The sequence below is a fragment of the Gopherus flavomarginatus genome, chromosome 12 (assembly GCF_025201925.1).
Source record: "Gopherus flavomarginatus isolate rGopFla2 chromosome 12, rGopFla2.mat.asm, whole genome shotgun sequence".
Taxonomy (NCBI): Eukaryota; Metazoa; Chordata; order Testudines; family Testudinidae; genus Gopherus; species Gopherus flavomarginatus.
In genome coordinates this window covers 42,643,849-42,669,802 of record NC_066628.1, presented here as the reverse complement: position 1 = coordinate 42,669,802, position 25,954 = coordinate 42,643,849, and the positions used below count along the sequence as shown (strand labels likewise).

General features: G+C 41.7%; 1 protein-coding gene across 1 annotated transcript in view; it reads right to left on the bottom strand.

The window, feature by feature from the left end:
- ANKFN1 (ankyrin repeat and fibronectin type III domain containing 1) overlaps nt 1–25,954 on the bottom strand; it is a 178,912-nt gene that overhangs the window by 39,819 nt on the left and 113,139 nt on the right. Inside the window, exons 7-9 of the mRNA XM_050920155.1 lie at nt 10,036–10,133; nt 5,283–5,373; nt 765–872 (exon numbers count right to left, since the gene is read on the bottom strand). Coding sequence (XP_050776112.1) covers nt 765–872; nt 5,283–5,373; nt 10,036–10,133 — 297 coding nt within the window. The remainder of the gene's footprint in view (nt 1–764; nt 873–5,282; nt 5,374–10,035; nt 10,134–25,954) is intronic.

Below are 25,954 nucleotides of genomic sequence, written 5' to 3'. Positions count from 1 at the left end.
ATCGTTTGAGGCAGCTTGGAATATGATAAGTAAAACAGCAGGGGAAAATGACAACTTCGCGGCAGTTTGATTTCTTCAGTTGAAACCAAATTCCAAGCATTATTCCCGTTAGGAATCGAATTTAAAAAATAAATAGTAACATTTCAACAGTCGATATAGAACAGAGGCTTTTAAACAGCTTTAAAAAGTATCCCAGCCTGCTGCTTTGACTCTCGAGCTATCAAAGGCACAGTCTGTTTCCCATGAATGAAGAGTGCAGAACTGGCTGAGATTCGAACTCTCTCTCCGTTTTGGGTTGTTACGTTAAAAAAAAATGTAGTAGTCTTGCCTTCGCACTGGTTAGTGCAACAATTTTTCATTCCATTGGCACCACCTCTGCTAGAATACATAGCGTCTCTCATTCGGAGGTGGCCAAGTCCTCTCTGTTGATCCAAAATAGTTTTTAAAATAAATTATTGGGAGGGAGGGAGGGGAAGAAAGAGAGATCCTTGAAGCTTTTTCATGGATTCCTGTGCGAAAACGATTTGCAGGGAGAACAATTAAACGAGAGCCGGGGGCACACGCTTGCCTTCACATGTTTGCATATGACTTATTGCAAGGGTTAAGAGCAAGATAGTACGCTCAAGTGATTCCAGATGGGCCAATATTAATATCTTTCTTTTCCTGATGAATGAGAAGGTCTGACCCAGTTAGGAAACTGCTAAAATTACAGGCGCCACGGAGGCTTCGACTGGTTCCCTACCACAGGTTTTTTTTCTCCTTACCTCGGCAACTATAATGCTGATGAGCCGCTCGAACCTGCTGAAGGAGACGTTCCAGGGCTTCAGTACGTCCCCAGTGCCTAGGTTCTCTGCCATCGCAGTCTTTCCAGTCTGGTGAACAAAAGAAATAAACAAATGGAAATGGAAAAGAGCAGAAAAAGGCTTAAAAATGTTTTCTTGCTTCTCATTTTTCCTGGCTGTTGTGGGGTTGGGAGGGGGAGGGGAGATTTGCATATAGGCACATGGGATGGGATGGCACTGCCTACACCTTAAGCTTCCTCTCCCACTGCAAAATACATAATATAATAACAACAAGGTAGGGCTAGTGTTTCAAAAGAAATCAGCTCCCAGCAGCTTCTGTTGTGACAATTATTGCCAGAAACATCTAGCTTAGGTACCTATATGGCCCCTCACTGTAGTAGCTGGTCAGAAAATGGGGTTTACCATAGCAACTGAATGTCTCACAATCGTTAATATATTTATCCTAACAACCCTTTATTCCATTTTTCAGATGAGGTGCTGAGATACAGAGAGAGACTAAGTGACGTGCCCAAGGTCACACAGGAACTCTGTTGTGGAGCAGCGAATTGAACCCAGGTGATGGTACCCAATCCATTGGAACATCCTTGCTAGCTGGACTTAGTAGTTTTGAAAACCTGATCCTGGTTGTGGCTGCTGAGCCCTGAACATTCCAGCCAGACATGGTACTGACAAAGCAAGAAGCCCTGGTTTCTGCCCCAAATGCCCTCAGTGCAAAGAACGTTTGCTAGCTAAAAATCTCAGCCTTACTAAAACCTTCTATCACAAGCTCCCAAATTCATAGTCATGGATGTGAGAAAATCAACCGAGTTCATGGAATCCTGGCGAGCCATGATGTCAGATCATTTTAAATTTTATATTCATACTTCTTTTATTTACAAAAATAAAATGAAAAAAAAATGAAAAAAAAAACCCACCCACCCTCATTTCACAAATAAAAGCGTGCCCTTGGTGTGTCAGTGCATCAACAGATTCCTTCTTCTCTTCTTAGCTGGCACAGAAGACAGGTGCCACCAACTAACTGCTCACTTGCTAAACATACAGTACTAATTTAAGCTGAGAGTGACTTCTTCCTTTTCAGCTACTCAACCTGCCAGAGACCTAAATGTGCTTTGTCCTTGACTTGCTACTAAGATAACAAGACCCAAATATGGGTGGATGTAGTGAACAGTGGCTACTCCTATAGTCTGTGGGCTATTGCAACAGCTGTAGAGATATGTTAGATATTCTGGGGGACACCAAAAGTGATAACTTTTGGGAGGTCAATTCTCAGCTATATTCAGTATCTATAGGGTACAGGTGTGTGGGGAGACACATAGGAGTCATTTGCAGCTTATGGATCCAGGGGCTGGCTGGAGGCTGGTTCTACAGGCTGGTGTCATTTAGACCAGATCAGCTTGGTATGGCCCTCAGAGGGGCATCTGGCAGCTGGGGATCACCAGAGCAAAGCAGCATTCTGGCTACACCCTTTTATTGCCCAAGTTTGCCTCAGGTTCATTCACTGGACCTGGGGGTGGGGAAGGGGTTAGAAGCCAGTACTCAAAGAGTCCCCCATGCCAGGGGAATCTCCAGCCAGGAAGATTAATTGACTTTTCAATCCCTTGGTGCCTTGGGCCTGGAGTGGGATTCAAGCTTGAACCCTGGATCTTTAATTCCACTACCACAGTGATTCTTAGCGACCGGTCCATGGACTGGTGCCAGTCCCTGAGATCTCCCTGGCACAGGCAGCAAGCCGGTCTCTGGGATCAAAAAGACTGAGAAACACTGCACTAGCATATTTTTCTGGTGGTCCTTATAGACCGTTTTATAGAGTGTTAAAGAGTCTAACTTTAGTGGATAGCTTAGGGCCGAATTCTGCTCGGTTACACCAGTGTCATTCCAGAGGCACACTGCTCTTGCTGAGCACTTGCTTGGTTTGTTTTCAAAGGCAGTGGTAAAGGCAGTCCCCTGGATAAAGACCTTTACGCTAGAATAAGTTCTGCAGACTGTGGCTGGACCAATGAATGCTGCATTTCAAGCTGAAATTCTGATGCTAACGTTACCTGATAAAAAGAGTTTAAACTTAGGCTATAAGAGTCTCACTTGAGCTTGAGCGAGTGTCATTGACTGGTCCCTTTCTACTGTTGCCATGCCTGTCTCTTCTAAAAATCCCACTGCAGCCTGCCATGAGTTCCCCAAGTGCAGCTGTGGCACCGTTGTCATGGAAGGTGTAGCCTAGGAGGAGGCAGAGGAAAAGTGGCTTTACTTCACCTGGATTCTCAGCTGTTGTGGGGACAAAGTGGCCTTAATTCTTACTTACCTGGGGCTGCCTATGGCTGCTCTGCAACTCTGTGTCCCTGCAGCACCAAGATCTATGAGCACTTCCTTTCCCACTCGTGATCCTCCAGAGCAACAGGGTCCACAAGGAAGACCACTGTACATTTGCTTATATCAACCCTAGGCTGCTCCTAAACTAGGGACATTCTCTCTCAGGCCTCTGTAGCACCATAATGTTGCCAAAGAAGCATAGGCAGGCTACAGGGTTTTGGTTAGCGTTGGTCAAAAATTGTCCATCAAAACGTCTTTCGACAGAAAACTGGGTTTTTTTGACAAAAGGCAAGGTTTTGTGGAATGTGCCTGCTCCCCTTGAAAATGTTTGTTTGTTGGAAAACTGAAAAAGCCAATCACAAAAATGTTCACTTGAAAACCAATTTTTTTGTGGGGGAGGAAAGTTTTCAGTAAAAAAATAAATTCAGTTTCTTTTAGATGCAAAGTCTTAACTTTCTGCAGGAAAATAAACCCCATTTTCTGACCAGCTCTTGTTTGGGTTCAGTAGTGCCTGATGAAAAGCCCACTGAAGTCTGTGACAAGACTTTGTTTGACTTCAGTGGGCTTTGGATCGGGCCCTTCTTGAAGAGTATTTTTAAAAGGTTGAACAAGAATACAAAGAAAGAGGCACTGTCAATACAATATTCACAGGATAATACCTCAATCCAATACAGGGCTGCGGTATAAAATGCCACGTATTTTGTCAGGGGTCTCCTGCTCTGCAGGGCGTATTCTGTCAACTGGCACTGAAGGCCTGTCAATACTTACCAGTGGATCCATGCTGCAGCGATCAATCCACCAGGGGTCAATTTAGTGGGTCTGGTGAAGTCACTCTCCCATTGACTCTGGTACTCCACCGGAACGAGAAGCATAAGGTAAATCGACGGGAGAGTTTCTCCCATCGACCCAGTACGGTGTAGACGCTGCTATAAGTTGACCTAAGGTACGTTGACTCCAGCTTCGTGAATAACGTAGCTGGAGTTGCATTAACTTAGGTCAACCTAAACCTGTAGTGTAGACCTGCCCTAAGTTCCTGGAAAAGAGACAATCCCCTTCTTTAGGGGGCATGGAATGCTAAGGCTTCAGGAACCAAATTCTGCTCTGTTATGCTAGTGTAATTCAGAGTAAGTTAGCAGAATCACTTCAATGTAAAAGTGAGCAGAAGTTTGTCTCAGGATTGTACTACACCAAACAGAGAGGATTTTGTTAGAGTAACTCTGGATTTATATTGGTGTAAGTGAGAGCAGAATTTGGTCCAGGATACGACAGTAGTACTGTAACAGCCTCAATTACCCAAACTCCACTTCCCACAACTCTCAGATAGGTAGTGTCAGTCCGGCTTCCTTTATGTTCTCACATTACCATTCAAGCTTATTAACTGGTTACATTAGCCTAATAAAAGAAAGTGCGAATGCAATAAAACGAAAACCTTCCCCACACTAATCAATACAAGGGAAGCTGTAATGTGCCTAGCCAATTCAGCAGTGAGTACTAATCCAGGAAAAGTGACTAACAATAGGATGCAATTAGGATAAATTAAAAAATTGCAAAAGTCAAATTATGGTCCCAGTGGAGTTTCAGCAAACCCACCATGATTTTTAAAAGGAAAGAGGGTTTCAGTCATGTGGAACATTTTAACTACTACTTAACTACTGCTGTGAACATGCGTGCACATAAGTATCTCTACTTATATGAGCAGTCCATTGACTTCAATGAGAATTAACACTCCTCAGAATCTTAAAGGACTGGACCCACAATGTTTGCAATGCAGAGGGCAGAATTGTCTGCGCTATCAATGTTTTCCTGATGGTAGTTCAGATTCAGACTATGATCTGCTCTTTTCCTTACATTAGAGAAAGTTCAATACGACAGAAGCCTATTAACGGACATAAGGATCAAAATCCTACCCCTTGTGCATATATGTGTGCAGGATCAGGGCCTAAATAGACAATGTGCTGACAAAGAACTGGAAAAAGTGTGGAAGTGGTAACAGTGCAGGACAATTAAAATATATATAAATTCTTTCCAGGTTTTTTTTGTTTGAAGTTATATTTTATTTATTTCATGCCTGGGTGACTTGCTCATTTTAGTATTTGACCCCAATGGGTCAAATTCACTTTAAAAACAAAAAAACAAAGTAGCTTTAATAAATCAATCATGGAGATCTCAACCTACTAGAAGGAGAAGCACAGGCAGGAGTGGTAGTCTGTGAAGGTCCCCATCCCTTCATGTTGTATGCTGACACACGAGCATAATAACTTTGGCCCTGCAAATGCATTGAAATGGAAACAGAAGGGTATTAAATATTTCATTTAAAAATATTAACAATAATACTCTGCACTTTGCTTCTTCAATGCCTCATACAAACATCAACTAATGAACCCTTATCATAGCGACTTTTAAAATTACTTATAGCCAGTTCTACTCATGCCCTAACTCATACCTAATAGGGCCACTGAACTCAATAATTGGTGGAGAGATGTTAAATTACTTGCCAAGGGTTATACAGTGAGTTAGTGGCAAAGTGGTGAAATCAGTGAGATTAGTATGTACATACTGCTCACTCCAAAGGTTGTAGAATCAGGGCCTATGAAAACCTATAATGAAGAAATGATTACAGTTTTAGGGGTTTTTTTTGTTTGTTTGTTTGTCTCCTAGCAGTAGAGTAATCTCTATGACTGGGATCAATAGAAATCTGCTTTGTTTAAATACTAAAAAGTTTACGCAAAGCTTATCTAACTGTCCATCCTCTTTGGTCTAAAAACTGGGCTGGAGTTGTCATGAGAACAGGTGTTTTTGCTAGATTTACAGCACTTCCCATTGGTTGGAAAAACTGTAGAAATAGCCTCCCTTCGTGGTATTTTGGTCCTTCTCCTCTGGTCCTGGAGGAACTCAGGAAGCACTGAGGCTGGCAAAGGTGAAACACAAACAAACTAAATCTTAAAAACTTTTCTGAAGTTGAAAATAGGTTCTGGTTCAGTTCAAAGATGACTGATTCCTTACTAATCCAATCTATTTCGCCCATTGCTTGTCTACATGGCACCATAATCTGGACTAGGGGGATGTGAACTGTACAGTGCTCTAACACATTGTGCTGTAACAGCTCCATGTAGACCTTGCTGGCACAAAATTAAAAGATGCCTAGCTCACACTGATGTACAGTAGAACCTCAGAGTTACAAACACCAGAGTTACGAACTGACTGGTCAACCACAAACCTCATTTGGAACCAAGAGTATGCAATCAGGCAGCAGTAGAGACAAACAAACAAATACAGTACAGTATTTTGTTAAATGTAAACAACTAAAAAAAATAAAGAGAAAGCAGCATTTTTCTTCTGCAGAGTAAAGTTTGAAAGCTGTTTTAAGTCAAGGTTCAGTTGTAAACTTCTAAAAGAACAACCATAACGTTTTGTTCAAAGTTCTGAACATTTCAGAGTTAAGGACAACCTCCATTCCTGAGGTGTTCATAACTTTGAGATTCTACTGTAGTCCTGTTTCTAACAGGATTACCTGAATGTGTACTAGGTACCTTTTAGTTCACACTGGCAGGGTCAACCTGGAACAGTTAGACCATGACACGTTAGAGTGCTCTACAATTCATACATCTGTAGTCCAGACTCCGGTGATGTGTAGACAAACCCTACGAATAGAACTAAGGGTGAGGTTCTGATATCCTTGCTCACACTGGAGAGTACCTCATTTCACAAGGAATCCCTAGGGGCCTGATTCTCATTTGCATGAAGTTGTCCTTACGCCGCTCTGGCAGTGGTAACAGGTCTCAGTGTAAAAGAGAATCAGGCCCGCTGACTTAAGTAGGTGCATAAGGGTGGCAGACTCCAGTCCTTAGGACCCAGTCCTGCGCATCGCGTTTAGTCCCACTAAAGCCACAGTAGTAACAGCTACTTCCAGCACTATGTGTTGGCAGGACCAGGACCTTAACTCACTTGTAAGCTTGTGTGCAGATCCACCAGCCACAGAAGGAAACTACAGGCTGCTTTGCTCTGTCTCAGATACGTACATGGTCAATTTACTGTAGTATCCGAGTGCCTCGCAAGCTTCTCACAACACCCCTGTGAAGTAGAGAAGTCCTAGTGGGGGCAGAGAGGGTAAGTGACTAGCCCAAGATCATGCAGGGAGTCTGTAGCAGTGCAGGGATTTGAAGCCAGGTCTCCCCACTCCTACATGAGTGCCCTAGTCACTGGGCCAGCTTTCCTCTGCACCTCACAGCCATTTCCTCAGGACTTGTTTTGTTTCCAAAATTCAAAACTAGACCAGATAAACTCAAGTTACCGAATTATAAGTGCCTCAGGCATTTCCAGCCTCCCCAACTGGGAGAGAGGATACCCCCTTTGTGGCAGCCTCCTTTGCACCAGCTTCCTCTTTCCTTTTCTAACTCTGCCAGGATCAGCCATGCGATAGGCAGGAACCTGGTAACTCCCTACATGCTCGAGTGTCTTTACACCTTGTCACACCACCAGAGCGAGGATACTCAGAACTAGGACTGGTGCTCACTCCTTAATTGATTCCATTGTAGCTAGGTATTACAGCTGAGTACTTAAACAGCTCAGCTACAAAGCATCAGATAAGGAAGGCAGGAGAAGGAATGTACAGTGATTGAGTGTGTGGCAGATTGCAATTTACTACTCTTTGACAACTACAGTCTCAGCTGAAATGGATTGTCTCTTGACTGAGACTGTGTAGTGCAAATAAGTGATACGTTGCACTTATAAAACACCTTTAAATTTAGGACATCAAGCACTTTTCAATCCTCCAAATATGAAGTAGCAGATATTACGTCTGGTTCCCCCATGGAGAAACTGAGGTTAAGGCCCAGATCCACAAAATCAATGGAAGTTAGGGGCTTAAATTCCTTTGTGGATCCTGGGCCCAAGTCGCATAAAAATTCAGTCACAGAGCTGGGAACAGAACCAGCAATTGATGCCCAGGCCTGTGTTCTAATCACTAGACAACGTTCCCACTCCCAGAGTCACCTTCTTCCAAACCTACTACGCACGGTGCTTTGACCAGAATATCATGAGAGATTGGAAGACATAGTTCAATAATCTTCCCCAAATCCCAGTACGGGTGGATCCCTGAGTTAATGGACCACAATGGGTCCAAAAGAGACATTACAATCTATCAATGATAGCATAGGGATACCCTTGACATTAATGGACAGCTCCACAGTCATGCATCACAGCCTGCGTGCCAATGCAGACAGAAGTCTCAAGACACCTAACGCTGCTCCCACTGAAGTCAGCTGGAGCTTTATCATTGATCTGAATGAGACTAGAGATAGGCCAGTGACGAGCGCTTTTCAAAAATCCTGCCCTTCACTTAAAGGTACGGCATCCTTGGCAGGGAGTGGGAGTGTAGACAGTGTACAATCGGCTCTGCTGTTAACACGTGCCCCTGAAAGTCACTATGCAAGCTGTGGTGTTTTATGTTTAATAAAGGTACTTTGGATTGCTAGTGACATAGCCCAAATGCATGAAATATATACTATGGCCCGGCAGCCTCGAAAAGTTTCAAATCAAAGCTCTTCGGACTCAAAAAATGCCTGTTCTATTCTGGCTGGGAGGGTTTTATATTGTGCCCAACACTTTACTCTTTGCCATGTCTACACTACAATCAGATGTGTGACTGCTGCAGGGGCGGACACACCTGAGCTAGCTTTGACCTAGCTAGTGTGAGTAACAACAGCAGCGAAGCTACAGCAGCTAGCTACCTAAGTAAGTGCCCGGGGGGGCTTGTACAGCCTGGGTTGAAGCCTGTGGTGCTGCAGCCTCAGTGCAAGCTTAGGGTACGTCCACACTAAGCGCCAGATTGGCAGGTAGTGATCAATCTGTCGATCCCCGAACGCACTCCCGTCGACTCCGGAACTCCACCAGTGCGAGAGGCAGAAGCGGAGTCGACGGGGAGCTGCGGCCGTCGATCCCGCTCCGTGAGGACAGGAGGTCAGTCGAAATAAGATACATTGACTTCGGCTACACTCTTTCCGTAGCTGAAGTTGCGTATCTTACATTGACCCCCTCCCCCAGTGTAGACCAGCCCTTAGAGTTAGCTCGGGTGTGCCTACATGGACTGCAATCATACCTCCAACTGCAGGGTAGACGTATTCCCAGACATACACAACTGAGAATTTTAACCCAAGCAGACAGGCAGATCTCTAACACCTACGCTTCAGGGCACTGGCCAGGGGTTTTTGGAATAAACTTGCTTTTCTCCCTGCTGTTATTTTGTCTTAAGGGCCTGATTCAATCTCTAGTGAAGACTCTCATTGACTTCAGTGTGTGCTGGATCCAGCCCCACGTGAATGGTTCCATCGTAAATATTTGTGTGAATTTTGAACAAGGTTTGTTCCCTGCAAGCATTTGCAAAACACAAAATTTGCTTGCACAAATGTTCACAAAAAGCCTGCAGAGAAGGGTTACAAACATATGGTTTAAGTTAGCTTGCTTAAAAATCCAAGTGAATATTCATGAGAGATTTTCTCCGTCATTGACCCAGTTCTTATCTGTATGAAAATACACGTCTTCTTAAAAGACTGCATGCAGTGACTTTGTTCCTGAATGAGGAAGAGGACAGAGAATTGTTATTTTAACCATCAGACATGGAGTCAGGATTGGAGCTCTCAGGAGCCTTTGATCTGCACTAATATTATCCTGTGATCCAGAGAGCAGCGGTTTTCATTCCAATCTTTTCTGATCTCCCCATAACATGACAATTTACAAAACAGTTCCTGCTGTCTGTCTATTCCTTTGTGACTTTCAGATTATGGATACCAGACATATTATGCTTAATAACTGGCAGTTGTTGTCAGAGGAATGGCACTCTGCTGTTCTTGCCAAGAGGCCCGGATGCAAATGTCACAGCCCGTGTACCATTTGGGGAGTTTAAGATCTAAATTAATGATTTGGCATTTACCATTCTGAGGCCTGTGATGGTGCATCTCAAAGACTGAAGATTGTCCATGATTATTTCCCCAGTCAACGGAGAAAAGTCTTCAGAACAGCTCCATTCCACTAGAAAATAAACAACAAGGGGGAAATGTAATCAGATTTCAGCGTCAGGTAAAGAAATAGAGGCAGTTTAGCACCTTGGAAATTAACTAGTCTTCTTTTTCTCTCCCTCCCCTACCTCCCACTTCCCTATTAGCTCTTCCGTCAGGCTATAGCGAGACAAAATAATGATGTTTCACAACACTGTGAACAGCAATTGACTGTGGTTTGTGTGTCTCTCAATAACAAAAAATAGCTCAAAAGCTTTTCATAAAAGTACGTTTAAAATGTTTTGGCATGCAAGTTATATTCGGTTAGCATTTGCTCTCATTTAAGCAACTTCCTTTTAAAGAAAAAGCAGCAGCAGGAAAAAGATATTGGGTGCAGGACTTTGGTCTGCAAACACAATGAAGCAAACCTATAAATCAAAATCAGTATAAAGCCCCTGATCCTGCAGATGGATTTGCATGGGTGGACCCTTGCGCCTATGCAGAGCCCCAGGGAATCAATGAAGTTTCACACGAGTGCCAAGTTCTGATCATAGATTCCAAAGCCAGAAGGGATCATTGTGATCTAGTCTGACATCCTTTGTAGCACAGGCCACAGAACTTGCCCAAAATAATTCCTAGTGTAGATCTTTTATAAAAAACATCCAATCTTGATTTAAAAAAATGGGCAGTGATGGAGTATCCATTCTGATCCTTGGTAAATTGTTCCAATGGTTAATTACCTTCACTATTAAAATTTTACATGTTATTTACAGTTTCAGTTTTTCTAGCTTCAGTTTCCAACTAACGGATTGTGTTATACCTTTGCGTGCTGGATTGAAGAGTCCATTATGAAGTATTTGTTCCCCAGATAGGTATGTATAAACTGTGATCAAGTCACCCTTAACCATCTCTTCGGTAAGATAAACAGGTTGAGCTCTTTGAGTCTATCTCAGGGGTCCTCAATCTTTTCTCATTTGTGGACCACTAAAAAATTTCAAATGGAGGTGCCAACCCCTTTGGAAATGTTGAATGGAGGCGCAGACCCCTTTGGAAATCTATTGTCTGTATATATATGAATTTTGACCAGTCAGTTTTCAGTCTAAATCTTTTGTGGACCGCTTAGACATAGTTCACGGACCCCAAGGAGTCAGCAGATCACCACAGGTTGAGAACCACAATAAGCCACGTTTTCCAACACTTTAATTATTCTTGTGGCTCTTCTCTGGATCCTCTCCAATTTATCAACATCCTTCTTGAATTGCCAATCCCAGAACCGGATTGTATTCCAGCAGCAGTGAGACTGGTGTCAAATACTCTACTCCAAGAATCCTATTATCCCTTTTGGCTATAGCATCCCACCAGGAGCTCATGTTCAGCTCCAAGTATTTATTCAGTCATTGCATCCCAGGATAGAGTAAATATGGCCTACTTATTATAATACATCATGTAGCTCTTATTGCAGGAGCCAGCCCACAGAAGATTGTTACCCCTCTTTTGGCCCAAAAGTTGGCCTGAGTGGCTAATAAAACTTTGGGTTCTTGCAGGTTGTTCCAGTTAGGAGGAGAAATGGGATGGGGCCAGATACCTCTGACGCAATCTTGTTTCTTTACAAAGAATGCACAAAGTCCTGTTTCCCTGAACACAGGAGGAATCAAAGAGGAGATAGCTTCTTGACGTATAGCCCCAGAACTCTTTTAGTCAGCACCAGACTGTGCTTGTTTATGCTATGTGCGTAGCTTTCTTCTCTCTCTCTCTCTCTCTCTCTCTCTCTCTCTCTCCCCCACCAGCCCACCCAAAACAATATCCAGTGAAATCTTCTGTACATGTAGTACTAATTCCTGGGTCGATTTGCAAACATATTTATTTTAGGAATGGGCTTTTATAAAGGAGCATCGACTATCTTAAAAGATGGGTTGGAGTTGCAACCACCAGCTTGATTGATGTTTTTCCCAACCCACAACAGAATGATCCTCTCTGGGCCTGATCCAGAGCTCACTGAAGTCAATAGGAATCTTTCTATTGACTTCAGAAGACATAGGACCAGATCTCTATTCCATATCAGATTGTGTTACATAATCACAAAAGTCACACCGAGCCATGAGGAATTACTAAGTAGCAGCCCATTACGAAAGTGAATCAAACGATGCTGTGTTGACAAATACTTTGCAATTGAAGGGGCTTATCCTGCAGGCTCAAGCAGATGCCGGGGTATCTTTACTCATGTAAGTGTTCCCATTAACTTATAAGAAGTACTCACAAGGGAAAGATTTCCAGGATCAGTCCCACTGCCATCACTCTCCCCCCTCCATTCCTTGCAAAAATGAATGAGAACATAAAAATAATATAAAATAGAGTGATGAAGACAAGTTAAATCATTTTTAAAATGAGCACAAGCAAGTAGGGAAGTGTGACTGCTGACAGGAAAATAGCGTATTTTTAAAAAAAATTATACTCTAGCAATGGCAGGTACCAGGGATATAGTTAAGGGCCAGTTACTCCTGGAGACTCACACATCTGGGATTTAATAGCTGTCCACTTCAAAAACGCATCAGACTCAAACTTGTGGACAAGCTGTCCTCCTGGACATCTATTTCAACAGAATCTCACGATCTGATTAAAGGTTAGAGATCAGCTTCTTCTCTCAGTTATGCTGATGTAAGTGTCGCGAAACACCATTTGTTTTCTGCATTTACACCAATGTAACTGAGAGAAGAAGTTGGTCCAAAGACTTCTGCATGTTAGACCCTCAAAATTCCCCAGAGCGGTTGCTATTTTCAGAGGTTTAATTGTTATCAGCTTTAGTTTTTAAGATCAAGCACTGGATACCAGTCTATTTAGAGCATGCGATTCTCATACAGATCACTGGTAAAGCAGAGTCTGCCCTATTTGGAAAAAAGAAAACAATATTTCACAATATTTTCTGCTCAGCAATTAATTTCCATTTTTCTGCAGGATTGCCAGAACAAGAGGCTCATGCCACCTTTCTCTTCTCTTCTCATTCCATCCCCTATGCTCAGCACTCCCTCTCTTTCTGACAGTGCCTTGTGATCTCAGACATTATATGCTAGGTTCTGAAACACTTTAACATTCACTGCTAAGTAAACACTGTTGTTCTTGATTTTGTCCATTTGCCTCTGGCTTTTTTCAGGACACATTTCCCTAGAGTTCCATGGAGTTTTAACTACCTATCTACCGCCGGCTTAAATGGGAGTTATGGGGCTACCTCCATCCACCTCTATGAACATGTAGAGATTGTTACTGTAAGATGTTGTAGGGTTTTTGGTGTGTGAAGGGTTTAATTATAGCAGTGCCTGTAAGTGCCATTATACGATGGCCTGTTAGAGTTTCCATTGTAAACCATGATTTTCAGGGTTTTATAACTCAGCTGTATTAAATCACTTGGAACTGAAGTCTGGTATGCATGCTGCTTGCATGGACATGTTCCCTTACTGCAGTAGAGTACACTGGAGAAGCCAGTCCTAAGCTGCTGTGCATCTAACAAACGGGCTTTCCGTCATTTCAGATGCCTTTTTTCTTCAGGTAAAACAAGATGGTGTCATTTAGGGCCAGACTCTGTGGAACAGCACTTTGCTGCACTCAGAGCAATGGGACTAGAGGCAGAGTAAGGTACTTCTCAGCATGAGAAATGGTGTGTGTCCTGTGTCTGTAAGACAATGCTCAAAGCTGTGAGAGAGCTGACACTAGGGGGCTTTAAGCCACCTTTGGGCCTTTCCAATCCTAGGCTGTTTTGGGGATTGGAGAGGCTCTGGGCATAAATTACACAACCCCAAGAGGACCATCTAAACTATGGCAGCCGCTGCAGGAAGCCCCAAGGGCTGTAACGCTACCAGAAATCTCTGCCTTGCTGCATGCTGCAGCCCTGTCCTAGCACGCCCCTCCTACTCCAGCACATTCCCCGCTTCAGGGCTTACAGGGGAGTCCTTGGAAGGCAGCATTACGTCTATCTTCACCAGTGCTTCGGCCAAGGGAATCCTCCTTCAGTGGGAACCAGGGCTTTTAGGGTCCCTTTACACTGCTCTGCCCGGTTTAACCAGCATGCAGGATTTGGAGCAGGGGTGAAGATCTCAACTAGCTTCAGAACCTAGTCCTTAATACAGTGAAAGCCCTCCAAGTAAGGAGAGTGGCCCAATTTTCATTGACTCTAAGGCTCCTTGACACCATTCTGTAATTTGTGCCCCTTTTAAGGCCCCTTAAAAAATGTCAGCGAGGTGTAAAAAGGCCTTCGTTCAAATGAGAATCAGCTCCTGTGTCTTTGTATGTATTCGGAGAGCAGCTAACATAATGGTGCCCCATTTCTGCTTGAGACCTCTGGATGCTAATAAGGTCATATAATAACAACAATGGCTAATGGCTTGTAGAAGGCTACCTCAAAAAAGAGACAGAGAGCCTCATTATGAGTGCACAAGAGTAGACCTTAAGGACTAATTACATTCAAAACAAAACTGACCAAACAGAACTGCTCCCCGAACTGCAGAATGTGTTCAGAAAAGGAAGCGACGGTGGAGCATCTGTTGAGCAAGCACTCCACACATGCTCCAGAGTCTCTTCCTTTTCAGAAGAGCCTGGGTCGGAGGCAATATGTGAACAGACACAATGAGGTCGCCCAGTCTGTACTGGAGCCTCTGTGGCAAGTACGGACTTAAACGCACTCTGTGGTATTATGACCACCAAATCAAAAGCACTCTAGAGAATGAAGAGGTGAAGATTTTATGGGATCTGGCAATCGTCACAGACCGAAGCGTGCATGCAAACAGGCTGGATATAGTTGTTGCAGAAAAGATGACAAATAAGACCATGTCAACTGAGATTGCCATACCAGCAGACAGAAACACAAAAAAGAAACACGAAGAGAAGATGGTGAAGTCTGAAGAACTCTGCTATGTAGTGGAACAGTTATGGACAACAAGAACAAAGATGATCCAGTGATTACTGGAGCACTTGGAGCAACCCAGAAGGGTCTGAATGAGCTGCTCAAAGACATGTTAGGAGTGCAAGATATCACCATCAGTGACCTCCTGCAGACAGTGCTCTTAGGCACTGGAAGAATTTAAAGGAAAGTCAAAGGAGAATGAGTGCATCTGAGCACCCAAAATGCAGGAATTCTGCAGAGGAGTTAACAAAACTCCCAACTACCGAATCGTACAGAGTAGGGCTGTCAAGAGATTAAAAAAAATAATCACGATTAATCACGCTGTTAATAATAGAATACCATTTATTTAAATATTTGTGGATGTTTTCTACATTTTCAAATGTATTGATTTCAGTTACAACACAGAATACAAAGTGTACAGTGCTCCCTTTATATTTATTTTTGATTGCAAATATTTGCACTGTAAAAAAATATGATGTTTCAATTCACCTAATACAAGTACTGTAGTGCAATCTCTTTATCATGAAAGTTGAACTTCCAAATGTAGAATTAAGTACAAAAATCCCTGCATTCAAAAATAAAACAATGTAAAACTTTAGAGCCTACAAGTCCAATCAGTCCTATTTTTTGTTCAGCCAATCGCTCAGACACCCAGTTTGTTTACATTTGCAGAAGATAATGCTGCCTGCTTCTTGTTTACAATGTCACCTGAAACTGAGAACAGGCTTTCACATGGCACAGCTGTAGCCTGAGTCACAAGATATTTACGTGCCAGATGTGCTAAAGATTCATATGTCCCTTCATGCTTCAACCACCATTCCAGAGGACATGAGTCCATACTGATGATGGGTTCTGCTCGGTAATGATCCAAAGCAGTGTAGACTGATGCATGTGAATTTTCATCATGAGTCAGATGCCATCAGCAGAAGGTTGATTTTCTTTTTTGGTGATTCAGGCTCTGTAGTTTCTGTATCAGAGTGTTGCTCTTTTAAGACTTCTGAAAGCATGCTCCACACCTCATCCCTGTCAAATTTTTGAAGGCACTTCAGATTCTTAAACCCTGGGTTGAGTGCTGTAGTTATCTTTAGAAATTTCACAGTGGTACCTTCTTTGCATTTTGTCAAATTTGCAGTAAAAGTATTCTTAAAACAACCAACATGTGCTGGGTCATCATCTGAGACTGTTATAACATGAAATACATGGCAGAATGTGGGTAAAACAGAGCAGGAGATATACAATTCTACCTAAGAAGCTTAGTCATAAATTTAATTAACACATTGTTCTTTTAACGAGTGTCATCAGCATGGAAGCATGTCCTCTGTAATGGTAGCTGAAGTATGAAAAGGCATATAAATCTTTAGCGCATCTGGCACACAAATATATTGTGACGCCGGCTACAACAGTGCCATGCAAATGCCTGTTCTCACTTTCAGGTGACATTGTAATTAAGAAGTGGGCAGCTTTATCTCCCCTAAATGTAAACAAATTTGTTTCTTTTAGCGATTGGCTGAACAAGAAGTAGGACTGAGTAGACTTGTAGGCTCTCAAGTTTTACATTTTTTGTTTTTGAGTGCAGTTAAGTAACATTTGTAAGTTTCACTTTCATGATAAAGAGATTGCACTACAGGACTTGTATGAAGTGAACTGAAAAATCTTATTTCTTTTGTTTATCATTTGTACAGTGCAAATATTTGTAACAAAAATAATATAAAGTGAGCACGGTACACTTTGTATTCTGTGTTGTAATTCAAATCAATATATCTGAAAATGTAGAAAAACATCTAAAATATTTATTAAATTTCAATTGGTAGTCTATTGTTTAACAGTGCGATTAAACTGTAATTAATCACAATTAATTTTTTGAGTTAATCCCAAGAGTTAATTGGGATTAATTGACAGCCCTAGTACAGAGTCATGGTCAGGATTTGTTGGTGACCTATGGAATAAATTTTAGACAGTAACTGTCCCTTTTATGTTTAAAGATCTTCTTTGTTATGAAGGCTATTTGTTTAAAAAAATCAACAAAACATCCCCATGATGTGGTACTGAAGGATAATAATTTATTAAATAAAGTAATAAAAATAATAATTCATTTCCCCAAATATTCAGAGATCACAGAACTCAAAGAAAGAAACTGGGTAAGAAAAGGGCGTGCATTTTATGAACAGCAAGAAAAGGCTGAGTTCCCCTCCCTTCACAGTCATCACTGTACCCATCAAAACAAAAGAGGAGGTTTTCAAAATAATAAAACAAAAGTGTATTGCAAACAGGTGAAAGCAGTTCTAACAGCTCTGAGCAAACTGATGTCCTGGGTCTCACACAGATAGCTGGGGGCATGAGATAAGGGCATGTGATTCTTTCTAAAACACTCACTCGGCATCTGGCCAACATTTTCATCTAGCACTCCCTGAGCGATTGGCAGGTGCCTACCTATTGTGTCCAGGGAAAAGTAGCTGCCACTCTGGGGGTGTGACTAGGGGTATGTCTATACTTAGAGCCTGTTTAAGCTTAGATTTTGCTTAAATAAACTGCAGTGAATTGCAAGTTAAAATGATATTACTGCATAGTAAACCTTGTTCTATGGTTGATTTATTCACACAATAGTATTTTTACATAGAATAGTCACAGTGAAAAGACATAGTCTTCACAGTCTCTGTAATAATTTATAACTGCAGGACTGCATCCATTGACTTCAATTGACATTTGACGAGGCCCACAATACAGAAAAATACTTCAGGGTAAGGATAATGTGCTTATTGGTGCATCTTCTCAGAGTGCGCTGAGAGCAATTTTGGCAGAAGTTTCATTGCATATAATTTTTTTTTTACTACGTGTTAGCTTACCTGCAAAGCTTAATTGAAAGGAATAAATTTCCGGCACCACTGATTTGAATACATCTTTTTTTTTTAGTGTTGTATGAATAAAAGGCAGTGGTATGTTGCAGAAATGCACTTCCTGGTAAGAATACTAGTTGCTGGGATGGTAATATTCTGAGCAGGAGGATGCTTAAAAGGACATGGAATTTTAATGATGCATCACAGTGTCATCCACAATCTGACACATACATGGAAATTAAGAGACTAATGCTCCATTGTTTTATGGCCTCTTTATATCATTTCAGTGGCGCAAACAGGCGATAAGCCAGATGGAGTTGCTTGTCAAAGAATTCCTCTAGTGTACTGGGCATAGCTGGAATGTAGCCAGAATGCCTATTCACTTTGGCTTCCAAGTAGCTGGAATTTGGACACAGACTGTTCAGCCTGAGAATAGGGGACACACAAAAATCACTCAAAACCACCTTCCGCCAAGCCCCATTCCTGCACTGAGTACAGCTTGGTAGGACCAGGGAATCATGGGCGTCATTTGGGGCTTGATCCTGCATCCGCTCAGGTTAATGGCCAAACTCCCATAGACTTCAGAGGGAAGCAGGGTCTGTTCCTTACTTGTTAGAGAAAGAGACCGGGAATTAATATTTTTGGGTCTCATTTGAGACTTCGATTCCAAATAGTTTCCCCAGGCTCTTCCCCACCATTGTACTCCAAGCTCTACCCCATTCCTGTTCAGTTCAGTTCCCCTGACTCACTTTGTATGCAAAACAAACAAAAAAAAATATGTTCTTAACTTGGGTTAACAACTCAGGTTCAATTCACAGTCAAGACAGGGCAGCTTGGCTTTTAATTCAGGTTAGCAGCTCTGGTGAAATTCTGTAGGAGTGCTGAGGCAGAACTTGGGCTGTTAACCCGAGTTGCCATGTCTTCACTGCTATTTTAATGCGAGTTAGCTAACCTAAGTTAAGACCACTCTTCCCCCCTCCCCAGTGTAGTCATACAGTCTGGGCCTTAATTCACCATTGATTGCCCTGCACTTGATGCGGCTTTTCACATCAGTGCAAAGGAAGGGCAAAACATCACCAGATCAGAAGTTCAGCACTTTGCATTCACTTTGTACTGGGATGCAGGGCAATGGTGAATCAGATGCTTGGAGACAACTTGGATGATGGAGCACATCGGGCCTGGGCTATGGTGAACCAAGGCAAAAGAGCAAGTTCCAGAGCTGAGGACCACCTACTGAGAATGCCCATCCTGACTAAATCAAGAGACTGTTAGCTGGAATGCCTCAGACGGCCTTGTCTGTATTTGAGAAACTTTCACTGATGTAACTTGCAAACCCCTCACATTGACATGCTGCCTAGTGAAAGGTGGGGCCTATACTGGTAAGGCTTGGACCAAGAGCTCTGGACTATGGAGGTCTGACATGGCTTTACTGCTAAAGGACTTTCCTGGATTCAATTTGCAACTGATATTGCAACTCACATGGAGCAATGAGAGAGAGAAGCCAGTGTTATAGGATACCATCCAGTCTGAGCTGCAATATAGGGCAGTAACAATACTGTTAATAATCCTGCAATTCCTAATGAGGCCAAGCTAAGTGGCTCTGTCTGTGGAAGTGTCCCATGCAGGTGATCCCGTTGTTTTGCTGAAGTGAGGCTGACCGTTACATGGCTAATAGCCTCTAACTCTTCACTGTTTCTTGTTCCCTTCTTCAAACGTAGAATAAAAGTTACTTTCCTACGAATTTTGTCTCTTTTTCCATTTCACAAATATTTGTTTCTTCTCTTTCTGTTTCATGGTTTAGATTGTTAGGCACAACCATTTTCAAAGATGGCTGCACAGACTTGGGGTATGCACTGTGTTGCTTAAAAATATACCCACAGAAGCAGTGAGAGGGCACTAAATATTGCTTTTAAGTAGGTCCTACATAAACAATGGCCATTGACAAGTTGTTTTTTTTAATGTTGATTATGGAGGGGTAGATTGAAAACATAAAATAAAATACAAGATGGCAACATTTTTAAGATTGGTAAAATTAAAGCTCTAAACAACATGATGATGGGACTTTAAGAAAGAACAAAAGACCGCCTACCCTCAGCATTTTAAAAATGTGATGGGTCTGACTTGAACCCACAAAAGCAGAAGCATAAATATCTATGGATGAAGAGGGTCCTTTATAAGAGCTCAAGAACAAGAGCTGGTCTTATAGACTGTAGCAGCTGAGTTGTAGGATACTTTAGTGCTGCTGGGTGAATTAAGGATGGAGCATGCTCCAGCCCTGTTCTCAGCACCCGAAAGGCCTGCTTTGTCTTGAACACTGAATGTCCTTGCTGTTGCGGGTTTCTATCTGACTCTTAACATTATGTCAGAGCAGGGTTTTTTTGTATCTAATATATTGGTGACTATGTGTTTTTAATGAAGGTGCCCTGTATTCCGGAGCTAGCAAATGCACGGTGTGTAGCTGCGGTTGCCAAGATAAGTAGTAATTTTTAAATAAACAGCAGTATAAACAGTTACATAAAACTCATGTAAATTGCTGGCACATAATTTTAGACTGGCTTATGTTATGTAACCTACTTTTAGCCAAGATTTTTTTTCTTTTTTTTAAAAATACCCAAATTCATGCACTTTACATTTTAGAACAAGGGATAGGCTTCTTGTCACCTGTTTCTTTCCCACCACTCCCTGTTTTGGGGGCAATGCGCAGAGTACAGGGCAGCTCACCAGAGGGATGGACAGACAAGAAATACAGTGAAGGTAATAAAACATCTCGCCCACCCCAATCATTGATTTATTCAGGAAAGGGGCAGCTTTTCCTGAATAAACAGAAAGCACAAGCCACAGCAGAATTGGTCACTTCTGTTGGCATCTGTTTCCTCATTCACACTTAAATTACTCACCAAGTTGCTCTGTGGTTTAATTAGATCCAAAGATTTGATTTATGTTGGGACCAAAGTATTGCAGCCCTGGGGGACTAAACTATTGTGTGCCACAGCCAGAGAATAGAAGGGAGCAATGTGCTTCAATGCCAGAGGTCTAATGCAACAGCATGGCGTTGATTAAGTGAGAAATACCCAGATGATCCAAGCAAGTGACCCATGCCCCATGCTGCAGAGAAAGAAGGCCTCCCAACCCCCCACCATAAACATCTCCTGATCTGGGAGGAAATTCCTTCCTGACCCCAGATCTGATGATCAGATTAACTTTGAGCATGTGAACAAGACTCATCAGCCAGGCATCTAAGAGAGAGGTTTCTCTGTACCACTTCACAGCACTAGTCTACTCCATCCGGTGTCCTTTCTACAGCTGCGGCCAATCTTTGTTGCTTTAGTTTCTTCAGACTTAGGCACAATTTTCACTTTCCCCAACAAACACTTGGCATCTTTGTCCAAATTCTCTAAAGAGCATGGGGTGGGGAGAGAGGGGCATCTTTTCACATGCAATTTACTAGGGGCCTTAGTGTAAGTGTGATTCTAGCCCAAAGGCAACATATCTTAGAAAAGCATAACTGCTTCAGGCCCCAATCTTACAACCCCTGTTCACAGGGAATAGTTTTGACTCAAGCAAGCAGTGCACCAAAGCCATGGGGATGGTGCACACGAGTAAGGAGTATGCACATGACTAAAGCATGCATTGTCTGCCTCAGGCTCTTTCTGAACCATCCTACATTCAAAAATCCAACTAAAAAATGAACAGTTGTAAAGATGCAATCATAGAAAAAAGGTCACTTCGCTCACATGTGCCCAGCATTCAGGTATCAGAACGTTTTTAACGGCAACCAAACAAAAGAAAATACACCAACACCCATCAAGTGATATTGTTTGATGCCAGCATTGTTCTTTTAATGCTGCAGTGTTAGAAACATTAAATTAAAAAACAAAGTCTTATTTGCCGAGAGCATTAATCGCTTATGTTTAGGGGTTTTATTTTTTCTAAGTTAATCCCTAAATTCTTTTAAAAATGCCATTAGATAGTGGTTAGAGATCAAAGAAATTCTCTGCTCAGCATGGGGGCTGCCTAAGCTGTGAAATTTTACTTTCACCAACAAAAGTACCAGCCTTGAGGTGAAGAAAGAGGATCAGGAGCATTAGAGACAGAAGCAGAGCACTCAGTGAAGATAAAGCAAACACAAACACAGGTCTACTCGCCCAACGTGTCCCTTGCTGCTTCCTGTACTTGCATGACTTTGAGCATGGGATTCTTCTTCATACAGGAAACATGAGCCAGGCACCAGGATAGGAAAGAACACAAGTGTAGTAGGACATGCAAATGGGGTAGTTCAATGTAATTTGTCAGTTGGCAGGACTATGTGAGACCCCCAATATTAGTACAGTAAGGTCCTGGATTCTGCAAACTGAGTTTTTTTGGATGTTGCAAGGTCCACAGAGATGAGCTTGACTGTACAGTACATTCTTAAAATATTGGAAACTGCAGCCAGGCAAGGAGCTGGTACCAGATTTAGGGGCCTGATGCCAAACACATTGAAATCAATGGAAAGACTCCCATAGATGATTGTGGGCTTTAGATGAGGTGACTAAAATGTTGTCAGACTGTGACATATTTCTAACTTGATAGGGAAGTAGATTTCACACTATTTTTCAGGTCCCATGCATTTGGCTCAAATCACCCTCTGTTCTGGCACAGTGAGACCTGCAAGAGAAAGGCAGGGAATCTCCATGAGATTCCCCTTCAGAGCTTCCTGCTAAACATCTTCCAGCAGTGGGAGGCGTTCTGGTTCCTGTAAAATTTGCAGGGGGTGATCCAAGGTTTTGGGAGCCCTCACCAGAGCGGCAGAGGCAGGATCCATCCTACAGAGACATTCCTTTGCCACCGGAAAGGCAGGGTGCCCTGATGGAATGAAGATGAGGCTATGACTAAGGAGGGCTTGAGTTCTAATCCTGGTTCTGCCATTGACTTACTGTGTAATTTTGGGCATGTCACTTTAGCTTTTTATCTCAGTTTCCCATTTCCAAAGTAGGGATAATACTTATTCACCAAGACTAAGGGGTGATGGGAGCGTTATTGAGCTAATATCTGAAGAGTTCTTTCAACATGCAAAATACTTATTATTTATTATTAGGGATGTCCATTTTTAAGGTTATTTTTAAAGGTTTTTAAGGTCAGGCTTGAAGGTTAGTCCTGCTTTGAGCAGGGGGATGGACTAGACCTCCTGAGGTCTCTTCCAACTCTAATATTCTATGTTTCTAAGATTAATCACACATAACTCACATGATTAACTAAAAAATATTAATCCTGATTAAAAAAAATTAATCAAGATGAATTGCAATTTTAATCACACTGTTAAGCAATAGAATGGCAATTGAAATTTAGTAAATATTTTTGGATGTTTTTCAATATTTTGAAATATATTGATTTCTATTACAACAGAATACAAAGTGTACAGTGCTCACTTTATATTTTTATTTCTGATTACTAATATGTGCACTCTAAAAACGATAAACAAAAGAAATAGTATTTTTAAATTCACCTCATACAAGTACTGTAGTGCAATTTCTTTATTGTAAAAGTGCAACTTACAAATGTAGATTTTTTTTTGTTACATAACTGCACTCAAAAACAAAACAATATAAAACTTTAGAGCTTACAAGTCCATTCAGTCCTACTTCTTGTTCAGCCAAACAAGTTTGTTTACATTTATGGGACATAATGCTGCCCACTTATTATTTACAATGTCCCCTGAAAGTGAGAACAGGCATGCACTCTTTTGCTAAACATTCGTATACCCGTTCATGCTTCGGTCACCATTCAAGAGGACACGCTTCCATGCTGATGACGCTTGTTAAAAAAATAACTTGTTAAATAAATTTGTGACTGAACTCTTTGGGGAAGAATTGTATGGCTCTGGCTCTGTTTTAACTGTATTCTGCCATATATTTCATGTTATAGCAGTCTCAGATGATGACCCAGCACATGTTGGTTGTTTTAAGAACACTCTCACTGCAGATTTGACAAAACTCAAAGAAGGTACCAATATGGGATTTCTAAAGATAGCTACAGCACTCGACCCAAGGTTTAAGAATCTGAAGTGCCTTCAAAAATTTGAGAGGGATGAGGTGTGGAGCACGCTTTCAGAAGTCTTAAAAAAGCAACACTCTGATGCAGAAACTACAGAACCTGAATCACCAAAAAAGAAAAGCAACCTTCTGCTGGTGACATATGACTCAGATGATGAAAATGAACCTGTGTTAGTCCACACTGCTTCGGATCATTATCGAGCAGAAACTGTCATTAGCTTGGACTCATGCCCTCTGGAATGGTGGTTAAAGCATGAAGGGCCATATTAATCTTTAAGGAATTTGGTAGGTAAATATCTTGTGATGCTGGCTACAATAGTGCCATGTGAATGCCTGTTCTCACTTTCAGGTGACACTGTAAACAAGTCGGCAGCATTATCTCCTGCAAATGTAAATAATTTGTTTGTCTGAACAATTGGCTGAACAAGAAATAGGACTGAGTGGACTTGTAGGCTCTAAAGTTTTACACTGTTTTATTTTTGACTGCAGTTCTTTTGCACACAATTCTACATTTGTAAATTCAACTTTCATGATAAAGAGATTGCACTACAGTACTTGCAATGGGGGAAATTAAAAAATACTATTTCTTTTGTTTATTACAGTGCAAATAAATAAAATAAATAAAAACTAAGCACTGTACATTTTGTATTCTGTTGTAATTGAAATCAATATATTTGAAAACATAGAAAACATCCAAAAATATTTAAATAAATTATATTCTATTATTGTTCAACAGCACGATTAATCACAATTAATGTTTTTAATTGCACGATTAGTTATTTTAATTGCTTGACAGCCCTAACTATTAACAATAATAATAAAAATAATAATAATAATTAAGTCAAAGCAAATGTAAAAGGTAAACCAACATCTCCTAAAACCCATCCATTTAAAGGTATGATCCTGTATTCTTTGTTTACTCAAAATAAGGACAGGATCAGCCCCTAAGTCTCTGGGTTTCTCATTGCAATTCACTTTGACTGGCTGCTCAAAATGCTCATGAAACACAAAGCAGAAGATCAGAATAATTGATGTGAGTAGTGTTTGGCTGATCAATTACATTAGTTAATTATACCTTCATTTAATATTTAACCCTAGCTGGTGGATATTGTCCCAGTTTAGGGCAACAGCCGCTATACTCCACCTCCTGGTCCTGCAAGGGCACCCAACCCTCAGATGTCACCACTCTTGGTTGGAGACTTATATCTTTCTCAATCCTGACTGGGGTTTTTCCAGGCTGTCCGTCTCTCTGTCTACACTGTGAGTTTCCCAGCGAGTCAGACTCACTAAGCAGGCCTGCTTTGCCTTTTCCTCAGAGGTTAAGAATAGCGTAATTGCCAAAGTTCTTAGGTACCACACAGTTTTTCCTAAGCAAGCACATTAATTCTTAAGGTGAAAGCACTATACAGAAAACATATACAAACCAATGAAAGGACCCTACAGACATGCTAATATGCTTTCCAGCCACCCTCAACTCCAACCAGGGCTTTGGTAGGAGTCTGTTCAAAACCTACCCAGGGAATTTTTTTGGTCAATTTCATAACACCCTTTTACTCAGAACAAGCTGACCTATGTGCAGATTAGCCTTTCCTTTACGCAGCCTGGGTCTTTGATCTGTAGAGATCATGAAGAGGTAATCAGCCAGACAAAGACCTCCTCCTCCACAGAGAGAAACTCCCAAAGACTGAATCTTGGCATAGCTAAAGGGGGTACATTGCATCTCCCCCTCCCCCCTTACCGATTTCCTGCAAAACCCACTTACTTAAAATTTCATTCTTGTCTGGCCCATTGTCTCAAATAGTCCTTTGATGCTCATAACACTCCCAGGGTTTACATTAGTCCTGTCTCCCCCCAGTTACGTTACATACAATCCCACAACACCACATTTTATTTTTACAGTAGTTCATTTACGGTATTTTGGCAATAACATCGGTTTTTGCATTTTTACTACAATGAACTCCAGACATACTTAAACTTAATTCAGTAAGGCTGTCCAGAATATTGCAGGAAATTGCCATATCTGTCTTTGGTATCTTTAAACTAGTCCCAAAGTTTAAGAGTACAAATGCTGAGAGGACTTGGAAATAGAAAGGTTTGT